The sequence below is a fragment of the Rhinoraja longicauda genome, chromosome 16 (genome assembly GCF_053455715.1).
Source record: "Rhinoraja longicauda isolate Sanriku21f chromosome 16, sRhiLon1.1, whole genome shotgun sequence".
NCBI lineage: Eukaryota > Metazoa > Chordata > Chondrichthyes > Rajiformes > Arhynchobatidae > Rhinoraja > Rhinoraja longicauda.
The window spans coordinates 15,642,756-15,660,503 of NC_135968.1; the positions used below are offsets into that span (position 1 = coordinate 15,642,756).

Here is a 17,748-nt window from a genome sequence, read left to right on the forward strand (position 1 = left end):
CCTTCTCTGAACTGCCTGAAATGCAAGCACACCCTTCCTAACAAGGAGTCCTGAATTATACACAGCGCTCCAGGTGTGGCCTCGGTAACACCCTGTACATTTGCAGCAAGACTGCCCACTTTAATACCCCATCCTCCTTGTAATAAAGACCACTGATCCATCTTCTAACGTTCCTCCTTACTTGCTTACCCGCATGCTAATCTCCTGTAAAATGACACCGAAATCGCTTCATGCACAATAATATATTAGTCACGCACCATAAAAACTATTTTGTTTTCCTATCCTTGCGAACTAAATGGAAAGCCTTATTTACATGGCAGGGCGGAGTGAGTCGGTATGGGTGATTGCAAAACTAAATGTAAAGTAAACCAGCGATGATAAACGAGACATTTTACAGAATCAACACATTGTTTACATCAAACATGTATCCCTCTAGGGTACACAAACACAACAGGAAACGTGCAGAATATCTATAAAAACTAAGTGCTGGAGGAACTCCATGTGCTAAGCTTCATTTCAGTTTAGCTTAGTTTAGTTTAGTTCAGAAATACAGCGCGGAAATAGGCCCATCGGCCCACCGAGTTCACGCCGACCAACAATCGCCCATACCTTGGGGCGTGGCTGTGTTCTGCAGCTGCGGCTCACCGGCAGTCTCTCCGTTTTTTTGTGTGTTTTTTTGTCATTGTTGATGTTAAATGTACGTTTTGTTTTATTTTTAATTCTGTGTATGTAGGGGGGGGGTGGTAGGGGGGTTGGGGGAAACCTTTTTTAAAATCTCCTCCTCAACGGAGATGCGACCGTTACCGTGTCGTATCTCCGTTCGCGCAACGGCCTAACATCGTGGAGTCGGCGGCCTCCAGCTGGGATCGACCTCGAAGACTCCGGTCGCAGGGCCTGGACTTACCATCTCGGAGGCTTCGGCCGTGGGCCCTGCAGACCGCAACATCGGGAGTTCGCAGGTCCCTGGCTGGCGACCGGCTTTTGGGAGCTCCAGCCGTAGCAGCTTCGACCGCCCCGAAGCACGAGGCACGATCAACCCGCCCGCAGGCCCTTCATCACCCTGCGTGGCCTGGCCGCGGCACTTTACATCGCCCGGTGGGGGCTCAGGACTCTCATCACCCTGCGTGGCTCGGCCGCGGCATTTTCCATCGCCCAGTGGGGGCTCAGGACTTTCTTCGGCCTGCTCGGCTCGACCCTGGGACTTTCCATCGCCCGGTGGGGGCTTCAAGGGGTTGGGAGCCTCGATCGCCTCGTGGCGCCACGGGAGAAGAACGAGGAGGAGATAAGACTTTGCCTTCCATCACAGTGAGGGTATGCCTAGAGCAATCACTGTGATGGCTGTTTTGTGTAAAAAATTGTATCTGTGTGTCTTGTGTTCTTTAATGTCTACTGCTGGACCCTGACGTGAGAGGACGCTGGCGTTGATTATTCGCCGCTTTTCCGTCAGGATAGTTTGTCTGTTTGTCTGTTTGTTTCTATGTTAATTGTATTTGTAAAGCGCTTTGTGCATGTGTTAAGGCGCTATATAAAATAAATATATTATTATTATTATTATTATATACACTAGTTCTATCCTACACACTAGGGACAAATTCCAGATGCCAATTAACCTACAAACCTGCATGTCGTTGGGATGTGGGAGGAAACTGGAGCACCCGGAGAAAACCCACGAGATCAAAGGGAGAATGTGCAAACTCAAGATGGAACCCGGGCCTGTGGCGCTGTAAAGAAACCTAGCAGGTCAGCTGGAGATATTGCCTGACGTGAAAAGTTGTGTACCACTGTGCCGCCCAGTGGAGGGACTGGACAGACAACTTTTTATGTCAGGCAATATCTCCAGCTGACCTGCTGAGTTACTCCAGCACTTTGTGTTTCTTTTTTTGTAAATCAGCATCTGCAGTTCCTTGCTTCCAGATAACATTTCAGGTTGGGACCCTTCTTCAGACTGATGGAGTTGGGGGGGGGGGGGGGGGAAGGGTGAAAGCTGGAAAAGAAAGGTGGGGTGGGACAAAGCCTGGCGAGTGATAGGTAGATACAGGTGAGTGGGGTGGGAGGGATGGAGTGAGTGCAGTAGGCTCGAGGTGAAAGCGAGACAAAAGGGTGTCAGATAAGGAGAGGAAAGGAGTGAAATGCACAGCTGCAGGGGGGGATATGGGTGGAAGGGGACAGGAAGAGAGGAAAGCGAGGGAGGTAGAGGGAGTATTGCTTGAAATTGGAGAATTCATTGTTCATAACATTGGGTAGTAAGCTAATCAAGTGGAATACGTACACTGGAATTTATAAGGGTGAGAGGGGATATAAGGGTGGGAGGTACTTCTCCAAAGACATACAGGTATGTAGGTTAATTGGCTGGGTAAATGTTGTGGGTGTAGGACTAGTGTTGGTGTGCGGGGATCGCTGGGCGGCACGGACCCGGTGGGCCGAAGGGCCTGTTTCTGCGCTGTATCTCTAAATCTCTCTCTAAATATGAGATGCTGTTCTTTTTGCTCAAGATTCTGAAGCTGCAGTTTCTTATGTCAATAGACAATAGACAATAGGTGCAGGAGGAGGCCATTCGGCCCTTCAAACCAGCATCGTCATTCACTGTGATCATGGCTGATCATCCGCAATCAGTACTCCGTTCCTGCCTTCTCCCCATACACCTTGACTCTGCTATCTTTAAGAGCTCTATCTAACTCTCTCTTGAAAGCAGCCAGAGAATCGGCCTCCACTGCCTTCTGAGGCAGAGAATTCCACAGATTCACAACTCTCTGGGTGAAAAAGTTATTCCTCATCTTCATAATAAATGGCCTACCCCTTATTCTTAAACCGTGGGCCCTGGTTCTGCAATCCCCCAACATCGGGAACATGTTTCCTGCCTCTAGCATGGCCAATCCCTTAATAATCTTATATGTTTCAATAAGATCCCCTCTCACCCTTATAAATTCCAGTGTATACAAGCACAGTCGCTCCATTCTTTCAACATATGACAGTCCCGCCATCACGGGAATTAACCTTGTGAACCTACGCTGCACTTCCTCAATAGCAAGAATGTCCTTCCTCAAATTTGGAGACCCAAAACTGCACACAATACTCAAGCTGTTGTCTCACCAGGGTCTTGTACAACTGTAGAAGGACCTCTTTGCTCCGATACTCAATTCCTCTTGTTATGAAGGCCAACATGCCATTAGCTTTCTTCACTGCCTGTTGTACCTGTATGCTTACTTTCTACAAGGATCTACAAGGATCTCATTGTACTTCCCCTTTTCCAAACTTGACATCATTCAGATAATAATCTGCTTTCCTGTTCTTGCCACCAAAGTGGATAAGCTCACACTTATCCACATTAAACTGCATCTGCCATGCATCTGTCCACTCACCCAACCTGTCCAAGTCACCCTGCAACCTCATAGCATCCTCCTCACAGTTTACACTGCCACCCAGCTTTGTGTCATCTGCAAACTTGCTAATGTTACTCTTAATCCCTTCATCTAAATCATGAATGTATATTGTAAATAGCTGCGGTCCCAGCACCGAGCCTTGCGGTACCCCACTAGTCACTGCTTACCATTGTGAAAGGGACCCGTTAATCCCCACTCTTTGTTTCCTGTCTGCCAACCAATTTTCTATCCATGCCAGTACCCCACCCCCAATACCATGTGTTCTAATTTTGCCCACTAATCTCCTCTGTGGGACCTAATCAAAGGCTTTCTGAAGGTCCAGGTACACTACATCCACTGGCTCTCCCTTGTCCATTTTCCTAGTTACAACCTCAAAAGATTCCAGAAGATGAGTCAAGCATGATTTCAATTGCCTTCAATGATCTGACTGTAAGCAGCTCCACGTTCCCGCCTGTCCCAGTAAACTTTCACCCACCCAACCTCCACTTCACACACCACCCCCTCCTCCCATGTTTATCACAACCTTCCCTACATACACCTTAAAAAATATTCTTCCCTGTCCTTTGAGGAGGAGCAGTTACAAGACCCCAACCCTCAATAAAATTCACCTGATCTATGTGTTAAACGGATAATCCTGGTTTTTCCTTGTTATAGATTCTCCCACAGGGGGATATATCCTTCTACACTCAGCCTCTCAAGAACATTCAAGATCTTACAGCTTTCAATCAACTCTCACCTAATTCCTCTAAACTAGATACTGCAAAGAGTGCAGAGAGGACTTGCAGAGATGCTGTCAGGACTTGAGGGCCTGAGCTAGAGGGAGAGGTTGTGCAGGCGAGGACTTTATTCTTTGGGGCGCACAAGGCTGAGGGGTGAGTTTATAGAGGTATATAAAATCATGAGGGGAATAGACAGGTGAATGCACAGTCTTTTACTCAGATGGGGGAATCAAGAACCAGAGGACATGGGTTTAAAGTGAGAGGACCAAGATTTAATATGAATCTGAGGGGCAACTTTTTCACTCAGAAGGTTGTGGTTATATGGAACAAGCTGTCAGAGGAGGTAGTTGAGGCAAATATTTAAAATACACTTGGACAGGCACATAGATAGCAAAGGTTTAGAGGAATATGGGTCAAACGTGGGCAAATGAGACTAGCTTAGTTGTGCATCTTGGCCGGCATGGATGAGTTGGGCTGAAGGTCTGTTTCCATGCTATACGGTTCTATGACTCTATAACAAACTCTGCCCGTCCACCTTTGCTCTTAAGACAACCTGCCCATTCCAAATATCAGTCAAGTCAACCACCCAACTGCTTGCAATTTGTCCTGACATAAAGGAGACCAATACTGAACACAGTACTCCTGATGTGGTCTCAACCATGCCACATATTACTGAAACCTCACTTTTTGGATCGAATTCCCCTCACATTCTGAAGAAAGGTCCTGACCCAAAACATCATCTGTCCGTTCCCTCCATCGACTCTGCTTAACCCACTGAGTTCCTCCAGCACTTTGGGGTGTTTTTTTTTGCCTAGTGTTGCCATCACATTCTGTTAGCTTTCCTATGTACTTGCTTTTTCAACATCCCAGCCTTCAGTAAACTAGGCAGTGGGACATTCAGATCCCTCTGCAACGCAGAGTTCTCCAACCTCACTCCATTTTGCTGAAATACTTTTTTTCATTTTCCTGCCAAAGTGGACAGTTTCACACATTGCACTCCATCTACCCAATCTACCGTGGTGGTCGCGCGCGTGGAAGTTGACGTGGAATTTGCAAGGGCGCCAGATCTCTCTGCATGCTGTTCCAGAAGAGGATCTAGTGCACTGATGTATAGTGTGATTTGACTGAATAGCAGGCAGAACAAAGGTTTTCACTGCATATCTGTACATGTTATAATAAATAAACCAACTGACTAACTCACATCAGCTCCCCCCAGGCTCTGAATTTTGTGCTGGATTAATCAGGCAGGGTGTGGCTGCTGGCAACAACCTGACAGAACTTGCAGACAAAGCACTGTCGGAGGGAGGTTCGTCGTCACACACAGGAGTTGGAGGAGCCCGTTCACACCCTTAAGCCTCGCATACATTCAAGGAGGCCATTCAGCCCACTGGTGCATGACATCGGAATAGGAGGCCATTCAGCCCATCATGCCTCTTCCACTAGAACAGGTAACGGCCAAGTTGGGCTAGTCCCATTTGGTCCTATAGTATGTCTCTAAACTGTTCCTTCCCATATATCTGTCCAAATGACTTTTAATACACTCTCTTTGAAATGTCTTTCGTCCAAGTGTTTCACTCCACGTCAGTTTTCTCTGTGGTTTTATATTTCGTTTTGCGTTAATGGGCCTGTAAATCTGTGGCAAGTAAGAATTTCAGAGTAACATTCACTGGCACATATTACATTTAAACACTTTTGTCTCATGTCTTGTCTCAACACCAGTTTTGTAAGCTTCAATTGTCCCAGAAGTCTTTGGTCGTCGGTGTTCCACACTTCGACTCGGGCCAGTGTCCAAAGCGGCTTCCGAGCAATGTGTTCACAACATTTCCAAACGGACGTCCCAGACACTTACACGTAGATGAGCAGTGGGCTGTGCCACGGTTCCTGCTCTAATCCAGCTTCCTTATATCAATCCCATCTATCAGTATGACGCTCTAGTCCTTTGGGGGAACAAGGGACTAGAGATGCTGCAAATGCTGAAATCTTGAGCAAAAACCAAAGTGCTGGAGGAACTCAGCGGGTCAGGCAGCGTCAATGGACGGAAATGGACAGACATTTTGGGTCAGGACCCTTCTTCAAACAGATCCATTTCCCTCCACAAGTGCTTCCTGGCCCATTGAGTTCCTTCAGCACTTTGTCTTTGTTATCCAATTCCTTCTCTGGCCTACCCTTGTGCTTTAATTGTATTAATCTCCACCCCTCCGATATGTCTCCCTGAAAAATGGCGTGTTAATATTTCTGCCACCTCTCTCCCTGTTGTTACCTGTGATATTGTGCAGGCTACTCGTTGATGAGTCAGTTCCCATCCAGTCTTTCTTTTGAAGAAGGACCGCAACTCAAAACATCGTCTGTCCTTTTCCTTCACATATGCTGACTGACCCGCTGAGTTTCTCCAGCACTTTGTTTTGCTCAAGATTCCAGCAACTGAAGTTTCCCGTGTCTTCCTTTTTTTACTGTAAATATATATAATTATTGTTTTATGTTTTAATTCTATCAATTCTTTTGATTCCTAGTTGCATTTTTTAAACTCTCTCCTAATCCCTTCATGTTCTTTCAGATCAGTAACAATTCTACTCGACACTTGTCCAGGATGTTGGTGAGACTGCACTTGGAAGTATTGTGTTCAGTTTTGTTCACCTTGCTATAGGAAAGACATCATTAAGCTGGAAAGAATGCAGCGAAGATAATAGACAATGGCAGGAGTAGGTCATTCGGCCCTTCGAGCCAGCATCGCTCGAAAATATTAAAAAGATATTACCAGGGAGAAGTTGGGCAGGTTAGTACTTCATTCCTTGGAACACAGAAGGCTGAGGGGTGAATTTATAGATATGTATAAAATCATGGAGGGGAATATATAGGCTGAATGCAGGCAGGAGAAACAAGAACAAGAGGATATATTAGTTTAAGATGACAGGGGAAAAATGTAATAGGAACCAGGGGTCAGCTTTTTCCACAGAGGGCTGGGAGGGGGGTATATGGAACGAGCTGCCAGAGCAGGTAATTAAGGTCGGCACAATGCCGTTATTTAAAAGACATGTAAACAAATACATGGCTAGGAAAGATTTAGAGGAATATAGGCCAAATGCAGGCAAAAGGGATGAGCTTAGATAGGGCATCTTGGTCAGCATGGACTTAAAATGTTGTCATCCTACCTGCTTCAATACTTCATCTGGTAGCTTAAGAGTCATGAATGCTCTTACTATATACGGTTTTGATTGTACTCATATGGGGAATGATTTGCCTGGATAGGGTAAACAAAATTTTTCATAATATCTTGATACCAGTGACAATAATAAACTAACACTCAAACCGAGCAGAGCTGCTGATCTGTGAATGAAGTCTGAAGAAGGGTCTCGACCCGAAACGTCACCCATTCCTTCTCTCCTGAGATGCTGCCTGACCTGCTGAGTTACTCCAGCATTTTGTGAATAAATACCTTTGATTTGTACCAGCATCTGCAGTTATTTTATTATAGCGAATGAAGGAAGCTCAGCACCCACTTCACATCACCGGCTCCCTTCTGCTTTGCACACAAAATTATCCCACAAACTGGAAACCCTCAGTTGGTGACCCCACCACAGAACCAGATCAGTCACCAACTGAGGACAGAGGGTTTCCAGGTAAACAACGCTCTCAATTCATACCTGCCAGCAGGAAAAGGTCCAAGAATCTGATAACCATGACAGGAACAGTATCTTCCCAACAATCATCAGACTCTTGAATACCGAAAACACCAACTACTCTTCGAACTACCATCTGTCTTGGTTGCACTAGGGATCTCGACTTTAATTTTTGCACTAATATTGGCTCATTTTTCATTGATTGAATATTTGTATATTGTGTTATCAATCAGTACTGTGTTTACAGACCTGTTATGCCGTTGCTGGTATTAAAATCACTGTTTCGTTTTGGGTAGATAGGACAATTAAACTGTTGACGCCTGAGATGTGTACGAAAGAACTGCAGATGCTGGTTTACACCGAAGAGAGACCCTAAATGCTGGAGTAACTCAGCGGGACAGGCAGCATCTCTGCAGAGAAAGAATATTGATTTCTCTAACTTTGAGTAACTGTTGCTTTCCCTCTCTCCGTCTTCCCCCCAGCCTAGTTCTCCTTCTAGTTTCAAAGTCCTTCCTTTTAATTTTACTGATTGTATGCCTCGTTGTCACCTTCCCATCAGCTAACGATGAACCATTGTACATTTCCTTTAGCCTCTTCCCTTTTGTGCAGGAAGGAACTTCAGATGCTGGTTTAAACCTTCAGTCTGAAGAAGGGTCTCGACCCGAAATGTCGCCCATTCCTTCTCTCCAGAGATGCTGCCTATCCCACTGAGTTACTCCAGCATTTTGTGTCTAGCCACTTCTCCTTTGATCCGTAGAGTCTCCCTCTCCCCTGACTCTCAGGCTGAAAAAGGGTTTCGACCGAAATGTCACCTTTCCTTTTTCTCCAGAGATGCTGCCTGACCCGCTGAGTTACTCCAGCTTTTTGGGTCTATCTTCGGTATAAACCCACACACGCACATACAAACATACATATACATGACTTCTCCAACTTTAGATAGTTCCTCTGCCCCTCTCTTCCCCTCCCCCTTCCCAGTTCTCCCTCCATCTTCCTGTCTCCACCTATATCCTTCCTTTGTCCCGCCCCCCTGACATCAGTCTGAAGAAGGGTCTTGACCTGAAACGTCACCCATTCCTTCTCTCCTGAGATGCTGCCTGACCTGCTGAGTCACTCCAGCATTTTGTGAATAAATACCTTCGATTTGTACCAGCATCTGCAGTTATTTTCTTACACAAACATACATATACATACACACATATACATACATATACATATAAACACACACACACACAAACATACATATACATACACACACACACACAGTGGCGCCGCCGCCAGGGCTTGGGACTACAACTCCCAGAGGGCACGGCGAGAGCCAGCGCTGGGCGGGAAAGGGCGGGGTTTCCACGGCAACGGGCGTCCGCTGCCGGCCGGTGGAAGGGCTTCCTGCGGGTGAGGCGGCGGCGGCGGCGGCGAACTCGGCTCCAAAACGCCCCCCACCCCTCTCCCCCCGGGCCAGCACCGATCGGCTCCTCCCCCCGGGCCCCACTCTCACCGGCCCCGAATACTAACCTCTCCCGCCTAAACCTGAAAACAACCTCCCACCCGCCCCATTGATCCTCATCTTGCCTCCACCCGGGTCCCGTCCCCCCCACACGGCTCATAATCATTCCCCCCCCCCTGGTTAACCCCCTCCCCAGTTTCTGTTAACCCCAACTTGATTCTTCACACCCGCCCCCCTCCCCAGGGCTCCTGATACCCCTCATCATCACTCCTGACAACCACCATTCACTCCTTCCACTCCTGACATTACCTTCACCCCCTGGCAACCTCCCATCACTCTTGACTCCCTTCTGGCAACCTCCCTTCACTCCTGACACCTCCCCCCTCCTTCCACTCCTCACACCCGCCTTTACTCCTGACTCCCCCCTTCACTCCTGACTCCCCTCTTCACTCCTGACTCCCCCCATCACTCCTGACTCCCCCCTTCACTCCTGACTCCCCCCTTCACTCCGCACTCCCCCCCTTCACTCCTGACTCCCCCTTCACTCCTGAGTTCCCCCCCTTCACTCCTGACTCCCCCCTTCACTCCGCACTCCCCCCCTTCACTCCTGACTCCCCCTTCACTCCTGAGTTCCCCCCTTCACTCCTGACTCCCCCTTCACTCCTGAGTTCCCCCCCTTCACTCCTGACTCCCCCCTTTACTCCTGACTCCCCCCTTCACTCCTGACTCCCCCCTTCACTCCTGACTCCCCCTTCACTCCTGAGTTCCCCCCCTTCACTCCTGACTCCCCCCTTCACTCCGCACTCCCCCCCTTCACTCCTGACTCCCCCTTTCACTCCTGACTCCCCCCCTTCACTCCTGACTCCCCCCTTCACTCCTGACTCCCCCTTCACTCCTGAGTTCCCCCCTTCACTCCTGAGTCCCCCCTTCACTCCTGACTCCCCCCCTTCACTCCTGACTCCCCCTTTCACTCCTGACTCCCCCCCCTTCACTCCTGACTCCCCCCTTCACTCCTGACTCCTGCAGCCACTGGATTACACCTCACATCCTGTGCACCAGATTCTGAGGTGTAGTCCAGTAGCTGCGTGAGTCGGTGGGTTTCTCGTAGATGCATGGATAGTTTGTCGAGGTATGAGGAGATAAGTTCAGTGGAGTAAGAACAGGTAGATACAGTGGGCTCACCAGGGCAGCCCTGCCTGTGAATTTTGAGTAGGAGAAATAAACAGCAGCGTGGGACTGAGGAACTATCAGGTTGGAGGCATTGTAGGGGAGCTCTCCTGAAGTAGACACAAAAAGCTGGAATAACTCAGCGGGACAGGCAGCATCTCTGGAGAGAAGGAATGGGTGACGGTTCGGGCCGAGACCATTCTTCAGGAAGGAACTTTTTTTTGCTAGGGATTTCCAGCATCTGGAGTCTCTTGTTGCAGTGTTTATAACACACCTGGGGGTGGGGGGAGGAAGGTAGAGGATGTTGCTGTTATCCTGAGATACACCTGGTGCAGAGTAGATTTATTTAACTTGGCATTGTGTTCGACATAGACATTGTACTCGGTTTCTGGGCCTGTTTCTGTACTGTACTATGCTATATTCTACAGTGACCTCGATAATGTTTGGGACAAAGACCGATCATTTATTTATTTGCCTCTGTACTCCACAACTTGAGATTTGTAATAGAAAAAATCACACGTGGTTAAAAAGCACATTATCAGATTTTATTTAAGGGTATTTTTATACATTTTGGTTTCACAATGTAGAAATTACAACTGTGTTTATAAATAGTCTCCCCATTTCAGGGCACCATTATGTTTGGGACACATGCCTTCACAGGTGTTTGTAATTGCTCAGGTGTGTTTAAATGCCTCCTCAATGCAGGTATAAGAGAGCTAGCAGCACCCAGTCTTTCCTCCAGTCTTTACATCACCTTTGGAAACTTGCTGTTTATCAACGTGAGGACCAAAGTTGTGCCAATGAAAGTCAAAGAAGCCATTATGAGACTGAGAAACTAGAATAAAACTGTTAGAGACATCAGCCAAACCTTAGGCTTACCAAAATCAACTGTTTGGAACATCATTAAGAAGAAAGAGAGCACTGGTGAGCTTACTAATTGCAAAGGGACTGGCAGGCCAAGGAAGACCTCCACAGCTGATGACAGGAGAATTCTCTCTCGAATAAAGAAAAATCCCCAATCACCTGTCCGATAGATCAGAAACACTCTTCAGGAGTCAGGTGTAGATTTGTCAATGACCACTGTCCGCAGAAGACTTCGTGAACATAAATACAGAAGCTACACTGCAAGATGCAAACCACTGTTTAGCCGCAAAAATAGGATGGCCAGGTTACAGTTTGCCAAGAAGTTCTTAAAAGAGCAAACACAGTTCTGGAAAAAGGTCTTGTGGACAGATGAGACGAAGATGAGCTTATATCAGAGTGATGGCAAGAGCAAAGTATGGAGGAGAGAAGGAAGTGCCCAAGATCCAAAGCATACCACCTCATCTGTGAAACACGGTGGTGGGGTGTTATGGCCTGGGCATGTATGGCTGCTGAAGGTACTGGCTCACTTATCTTCATTGATGATACAACTGCTGATGTTAGTAGCATAATGAATTCTGAAGTTTATAGACACATCCTATCTGCTCAAGTTCAAACAAATGCCTCAAAACTCATTGGCTGGCAGTTCATTCTACAGCAAGACAATGATCCCAAACATGCTACTCTTAACAACAAAGGAGTTTTTCAAAGCTAAAAAATGATGAATTCTTGAGTGGCCAAGTCAATCACCCGATCTGAACCCAATTGAGAATGCCTTTTATATGCTGAAGAGAAAACTGAAGGGGACTAGCCCCCAAAACAACCATAAGCTAAAGGTGGCTGCAATACAGGCCTGGCAGAGCATCACCAGAGAAGACACCCAGCAACTAGTGATGTCCGTGAATCGCCGTCATTGCATGCAAAGGATATGCAGCAAAAAACTAAACATGACTACTTACATTTATATGACATTGTTGTGTCCCAAACATTATGGTGCCCTGAAATGGGGGGACTATGTATAAACACTGCTGTAATTTCTACATGGTGAAACCAAAATGTATAAAAATGGCCCTTATTAAAATCTGACAATGTGCTGCACCTTAACCACATGCGATTTTTTTCCAATTACAAATCTCAAATTGTGAAGTCCAGAGGCAAATAAATAAATGATGGGTCTTTGTTCCAAACATTATGGAGGGCACTGTATGTAAATTGCATAGGTGAAAAGTGTCTTATTGGGAGCCTGGTGTCATGTGAGCAACATTACCTGCAGATTGGAGCCATCTGAATATGAATGGTGCCTCAAGGCTAGGACTTGCCCAACGGGTGGATACTGACATTGGTTCACTTATCCTGTCATAGATTTGGAGAATTTAGCAGAAAGGGAGCTGGTGAAATGCTTATGTATGTTTCCTTAAATAAGTCAGTTGTGATTTGGAGCGTGAATATGTGCATGTGCAGGTCAATCCTGCACACTGCAGCTTGTCAACAAGTGCTAGCTGATCATGGATCTGGAGTGAAGGTGACACAGGTGGAATTTTCTCTGATTAGTTTTATTGATAGGCTTAACTGCAGGGGGAGGCTTGAGGTCAGCCGCAATACTGCAGCAAGAAGGATGGGCTGGGATGATAGGGTTGGGGATGGGTGCGGGGAGAGGCAAGAGACAGGGGTCACCTAGAGCGGCCACATTACCAGTTTTTACTGGCAACATTTTCTTCAGTATACATCTGGACTATATCACCGGGCACTGGGTCAGGGATGGTGAGCAGCTTGTAAGGGTACCCAGAGACTGAGGGAATGTAATGGTCTGAAAGAAAGGGAGGATGTCAGGAGTTGAAAGAACACTCAAAGGAGGCATTAAGACTAGAATACTGAGGGTGAGAGGGATTAGATGAGATTCAATGTAGGTCAGCTTGGTTTCCTCAGTACCAGGTAGGTGAAGTTCCAGTTCACCCATGTAAAGTGGGGGAGGAGCATGAGCACCTAGTCTGTGTTGTATCTGACCTAGCAATGGCCAATGTCCCAATCTCCAGTATAATAACTCCATCTCAGTGTGGATTGTCCACTCTTGTCCAGGGCTGCTATATGAATCTGATGTGTGTTATGTTGCAGAGTGATAGAGTGCAAGGATGGAGAATAAAACATTTGGGTCGCCATGTGAACCTGTGTCGGCAGACAGACTGGGCACAGATGTTCAGACCCCAGTTCACAGCAAAATGGTGGTGAAAACGGTGAGTCAAACAATAATATTGCAATGCATGTCAGCAGTCTGCTAGTGCAGTTCTAATGTAGCTACACCTTACACAAGGAAGTGTGTTTGATGCGAATGGCTGGCAGCTTCTGGCCATTTCCCTTCACTCTCAGATGGAGCCTGAATTGTGAGACACATGCCATTTCATTATCTGCATTTCTCTGCTCCTGTATATTAATAATGTTTGGTAACTCCTTGCAACAGCGTTCCTGGAAAGGGAAAATTTTGGATAGGAATTTTCATTTCCCACTGTTGCAAAAACTTGAGGAAAGAACACGTTTTGTTTGTGGTTTTCGTGAACTTGAAGTTCCATAGCGCTTCTCTGTCAGTTAAGGCCTTTTGAAATTAAGGCACCATAGCGATTGTGCCAGGATGTTCAGACCCAAGTTCAACAAATGGTGAATACGGTGAGTGTCAAACACTGCAGACAGCAAGCTTGCACAAAAATAAAATGATAATATCTGCTCATAATTGGAGCAGCAAGCAGCAGATCTGCAAATCTGAAACAAGACCAGTGAATGGTGGAAGCACTCAGCAGGTCAAGCAGCAGGAGTGAGGGGAGAAACATTCAGTTTTTCAAGTCAAAGACTACCAGAGATAGGTCAACTGTATTTACCTCCACTTGTACAATGTTTCCTACATTTAGTAAAATTATAAATATCGGCGCTGGGGAGAATATCCTGACTTAAAATAATTACTTTGAACCGTTTAGGACAGAGTCAACATCTCATCTGAAGTATGGTCTCTCTGATGTTGCTCCAGTCCTGTGTTACAGCTTCCATGAGAGTGAAGCACTCTTTCGGAACCTCTCCATTGAGACTATTGTTCTAACTATTTGCACAACAGTACGTCCCCTCCAGTAGAGTCATTAAGTTGGAACGGGTACAGAAGAGATTCACTAGGATGTTGCTTATACGTGGACTTGAGTTATATGGAGAGGTTGGATAGGCTGTTACTTTCTTCTGTGGAGCATAGGAGGCTGAGGGGTAACTTGGGATGTACAAGATCATGAGGGGCATGGATGAAGTGAATGCTCAGTCTTTTTTCCCAGGTAGAGGCTTCTAGAACTAGGGGGGCATAGGGTTAAGGTGAGAGGGAAGAAATTTACGAGGAACATCAAGGCAATTTTTTCACTCAGAGGGTAGTCCGTATCTGGAAAGAGCTGTCAGGGGAAACTATAGAAGCGGAAACAATTACGACTTTTAAAAGACATTTGGACAGATATGTGGATAGGAATCATCAGAGGGCTATGGACCAAATGCAGCCAAATGGGAAGAGCCCAGCCATACACAAGGTGAGTGTTTCTGTGCTGTACAGCTCTATGACTAGTGCATTGCTCCCTTAGCAGTGACCTTCAGATGGTGCAGACTTTCCTTGATGTTGCACTGGAGTGGATTTTACAAGCATTTCTCTGCAGTGGGACGCGGAGAGTCTGCCACTGACTTGCTAAGGATTGGGGACTGTAATCTTAATTCATTTAATAGCAGAAGGTACAATGTGAAATTTATTACAAACCCAATATTGTTCATTTTACTGTCTCCCTCTGTCAGCCAATGAGCGCCAGCCTCCGGGAGCGGCTGAAGAAAACACGACGTTCCTTCAATGCTCCTTTTGTTATGCCAAAGCGATTGAAGGTTGACGGTGAGGACAGTGGACATTCAGAGACTGGGGTAGACCTTGGCATCAGCCAGCTCATCGGCGAAACTCGTGCTGCTGGCAGGAGTGGGAGCATAAAGACGGAGAGTGCTTGCCAGAAGTTAGTGGGTGGAAGGCTGGACACGAGTGCAGAGGGGGATGGGCTGAGTCCAGGTGCCTCCAGAGCAGCCTTGCAACATGCCTGGACTCCCGGCAAATCACCGGGACCTCACCCAGTGACTGTGAGCACCGAACAGCAGGAGCTGCTTGAGGAAAAGGATCGACTGCAGCGGGAAGTGCGAGAGAAAGAGGAGCTTCTTCGCAGATTGAAAATGGTTGAAATGTACAGGGCGAAGGTAAGAGGTTGGCCCTATGACCTTGCAGTACATGTGGCAGTTTCCCCAGAGTGCTGTTGGAAACCCAACAATTCTGTTCATACCTCCAGAACCAGGGGCCACAGTTTAAGAATAAGGGGTAGGCCATTTAGAACTGAGATGAGGAAAAACCTTTTTCAGTCAGAGAGTTGTGAATCTGTGGAATTCTCTGCCTCAGAAGGCAGTGGAGGCCAATTCTCTGAATGCATTCAAGAGAGAGTTAGATGGAGCTCTTAAGGATAGCGGAGTCAGGGGGTATGGGGAGAAGGCAGGAACGGGGTACTGATTGAGAATGATCAGCCATGATCACATTGAATGGCGGTGCTGGCTCGGAGGGACGAATGGCCTACTCCTGCACCTATTGTCTATTGTCTATTGTTGTCCTAGGCTCCATTCAAACGATGGCTCCAACTTTCACACCTTTCCCCCATCACCATAACAACTGCTATTGGTTGACATTGTAAACGTAGCAAAGACAACCAAAGGTGCATAAGGAGAATATTATCCAATTACATAATGGTTCTAAAGACGAACAAAAATTAAACCATTTGGCCACAGAGGTAAGATTTAAGGAGTGTCAAAGAAGGATTAAGGGGCAGATTTATGGAGGGAATGCCAGATTTTAGGGTGCAGGCAGCTGAAGGCAAAACTGTCTGGTGGATGATTTATTCTAGGATTACAAAAACAGAATTGGGGAAATGCAGGGACCTGAAGTAGAGGGTGAATTATGGGAAAAGATGGAGAGTAGATAAGAAATATTAGAGGGGCAAAGGATAGATCCTTGGAGCTCCAGAGGTGAGGATGAGGAATAGATTAAAATGTGTTGCAAGTGAATTTCTGGTTACAACTAGTTGGCTAAGATTGAAAAGTAATGAGTGGGGTCCCCGATGGCGTGTGATCAGTTGTGTTAGGCTGCTTTTGTGTTGAAAAAGTGATTTTTGATAGTCATGTAAGGTTTTGATCAGAACCAGATTAGCCCAGGACTAAATGCCATCTGGACGTGTATGGTGCCCTTTATTGTGGAGTGGGGCAATGATCGTAACTTGAGCTGTATTGAGACACATTTATATTTCTTGCATCTCTCACTAGATTAGTTTAACATTTTCTAGGCTCATGACTGTGATTGACAATCTCCTGCAGAGTGTGAAAACCTGCTGGGATTGTTTGTTAGGGTTGAAGCAATGGCTGAGTGCAGGACCTGCATCAAGTGTTTCTGTTCACAGAGATAGAAATTGCTCAGATCTGCAATGTTGAATCCCCAATCCTTATTCAGCATAAAAGTTGCCAAGTCAAATGCTGGAACTTGCAGCCCTGTCAAATCCCTTGCACTTCAGCAAATGTTAAAGGCTGAAGGTTTGTAACGATGTTGCATGAAATGTCATTTGCCAGTCGCAGCTTGCGATCTTGGGTGCCGCTAAACCTTCAGCCTTCTGTAATGATAAAAGTTACTGTATGTCTGAATTTATTCATATGTTGTACTGTCTACATGGTAGAAAAGTGTCAATCTTTGGCAACAGCTGCCAAGCAATTAATTTGATCTTGATCAGCATTTCACGTGATGAGGTTTTAAAACCTTTGTTTGGAGGAGGTGCCCACACAGGGTTTGTAGATCTCTGGGGAAAATGGCAGTGAGTAAGATCTCTTCAACCAAAGGGTTGACCAGATTATGGGATAGGGACTGCCATGAGAACAGGGGGAGACTGATTCAGGTCTCGCATGAACAGATACGATTAAAATGGATGCTATGTTTTATCTGGATTACTCCTGTGTTGGACCATCAAGCTCTATTCTGCATAAGAAATGATGGCTCAAGTGCCTGATCTTGCATTTCTAAGTTAAGGAAGGAACAGTGCTAAGAAATTAACCCTCTGCTACTTAGTCTGTTCAATGCATATTTAGACTTGTGCTCTTTGGGTGATTTACAAGAACTGATATTGCTGGGACATTGTATCTTTCTCAATAACTTGTGAACATTGTGTATCTGATGTCTCTTTCAGAATAATTTGGCAGAACTGGGGTCCCTGATAGAGAAATGGAGGAAGAGTAGCCAAACTTTGATGTACGAACTTCAGCAGACGCTTTCTATTGATAACAAGCCCTCCCTCGGGCAGCTCATAGACAGCTTGGCCGTGGAAGATCGACTCCTGCATTACAACAGGTTGGAGGACGAATTCACAGATACATGAGAACCACAGCTTCAGTATGATGATACTTGGCACTGTGATATAAGCCTTTTCCTTCCCTGCAATCTCTGTCATTCTGTGCAACAATAATGTGTGCTTTATTATAAAGGCTGCTCC

General features: G+C 46.3%; 1 protein-coding gene across 1 annotated transcript; it reads left to right on the forward strand.

Annotated features, from left to right (window-relative positions):
- Positions 1-9,061: 9,061 nt before the first annotated feature.
- Positions 9,062-17,748, forward strand: sfr1 (SWI5-dependent homologous recombination repair protein 1). Its single transcript, XM_078412786.1, has 4 exons — positions 9,062-9,108; positions 13,301-13,419; positions 14,990-15,430; positions 17,446-17,748. The coding sequence occupies exons 2-4, from the start codon at positions 13,318-13,320 to the stop codon at positions 17,632-17,634; spliced, it is 732 nt and encodes a 243-aa protein (XP_078268912.1). The 5' UTR covers positions 9,062-9,108; positions 13,301-13,317; the 3' UTR covers positions 17,635-17,748.

Bases quoted from the DNA above. Each gene is read 5' to 3' on its own strand.
- sfr1 (XM_078412786.1), top strand. From the start codon at position 13,318: ATGGAGAATAAAACATTTGGGTCGCCATGTGAACCTGTGTCGGCAGAC. The intron at 13,420-14,989 runs GTGAGTCAAACA...TCCCTCTGTCAG, and splicing joins GCAAAATGGTGGTGAAAACG to CCAATGAGCGCCAGCCTCCG. The intron at 15,431-17,445 runs GTAAGAGGTTGG...TGTCTCTTTCAG, and splicing joins TTGAAATGTACAGGGCGAAG to AATAATTTGGCAGAACTGGG.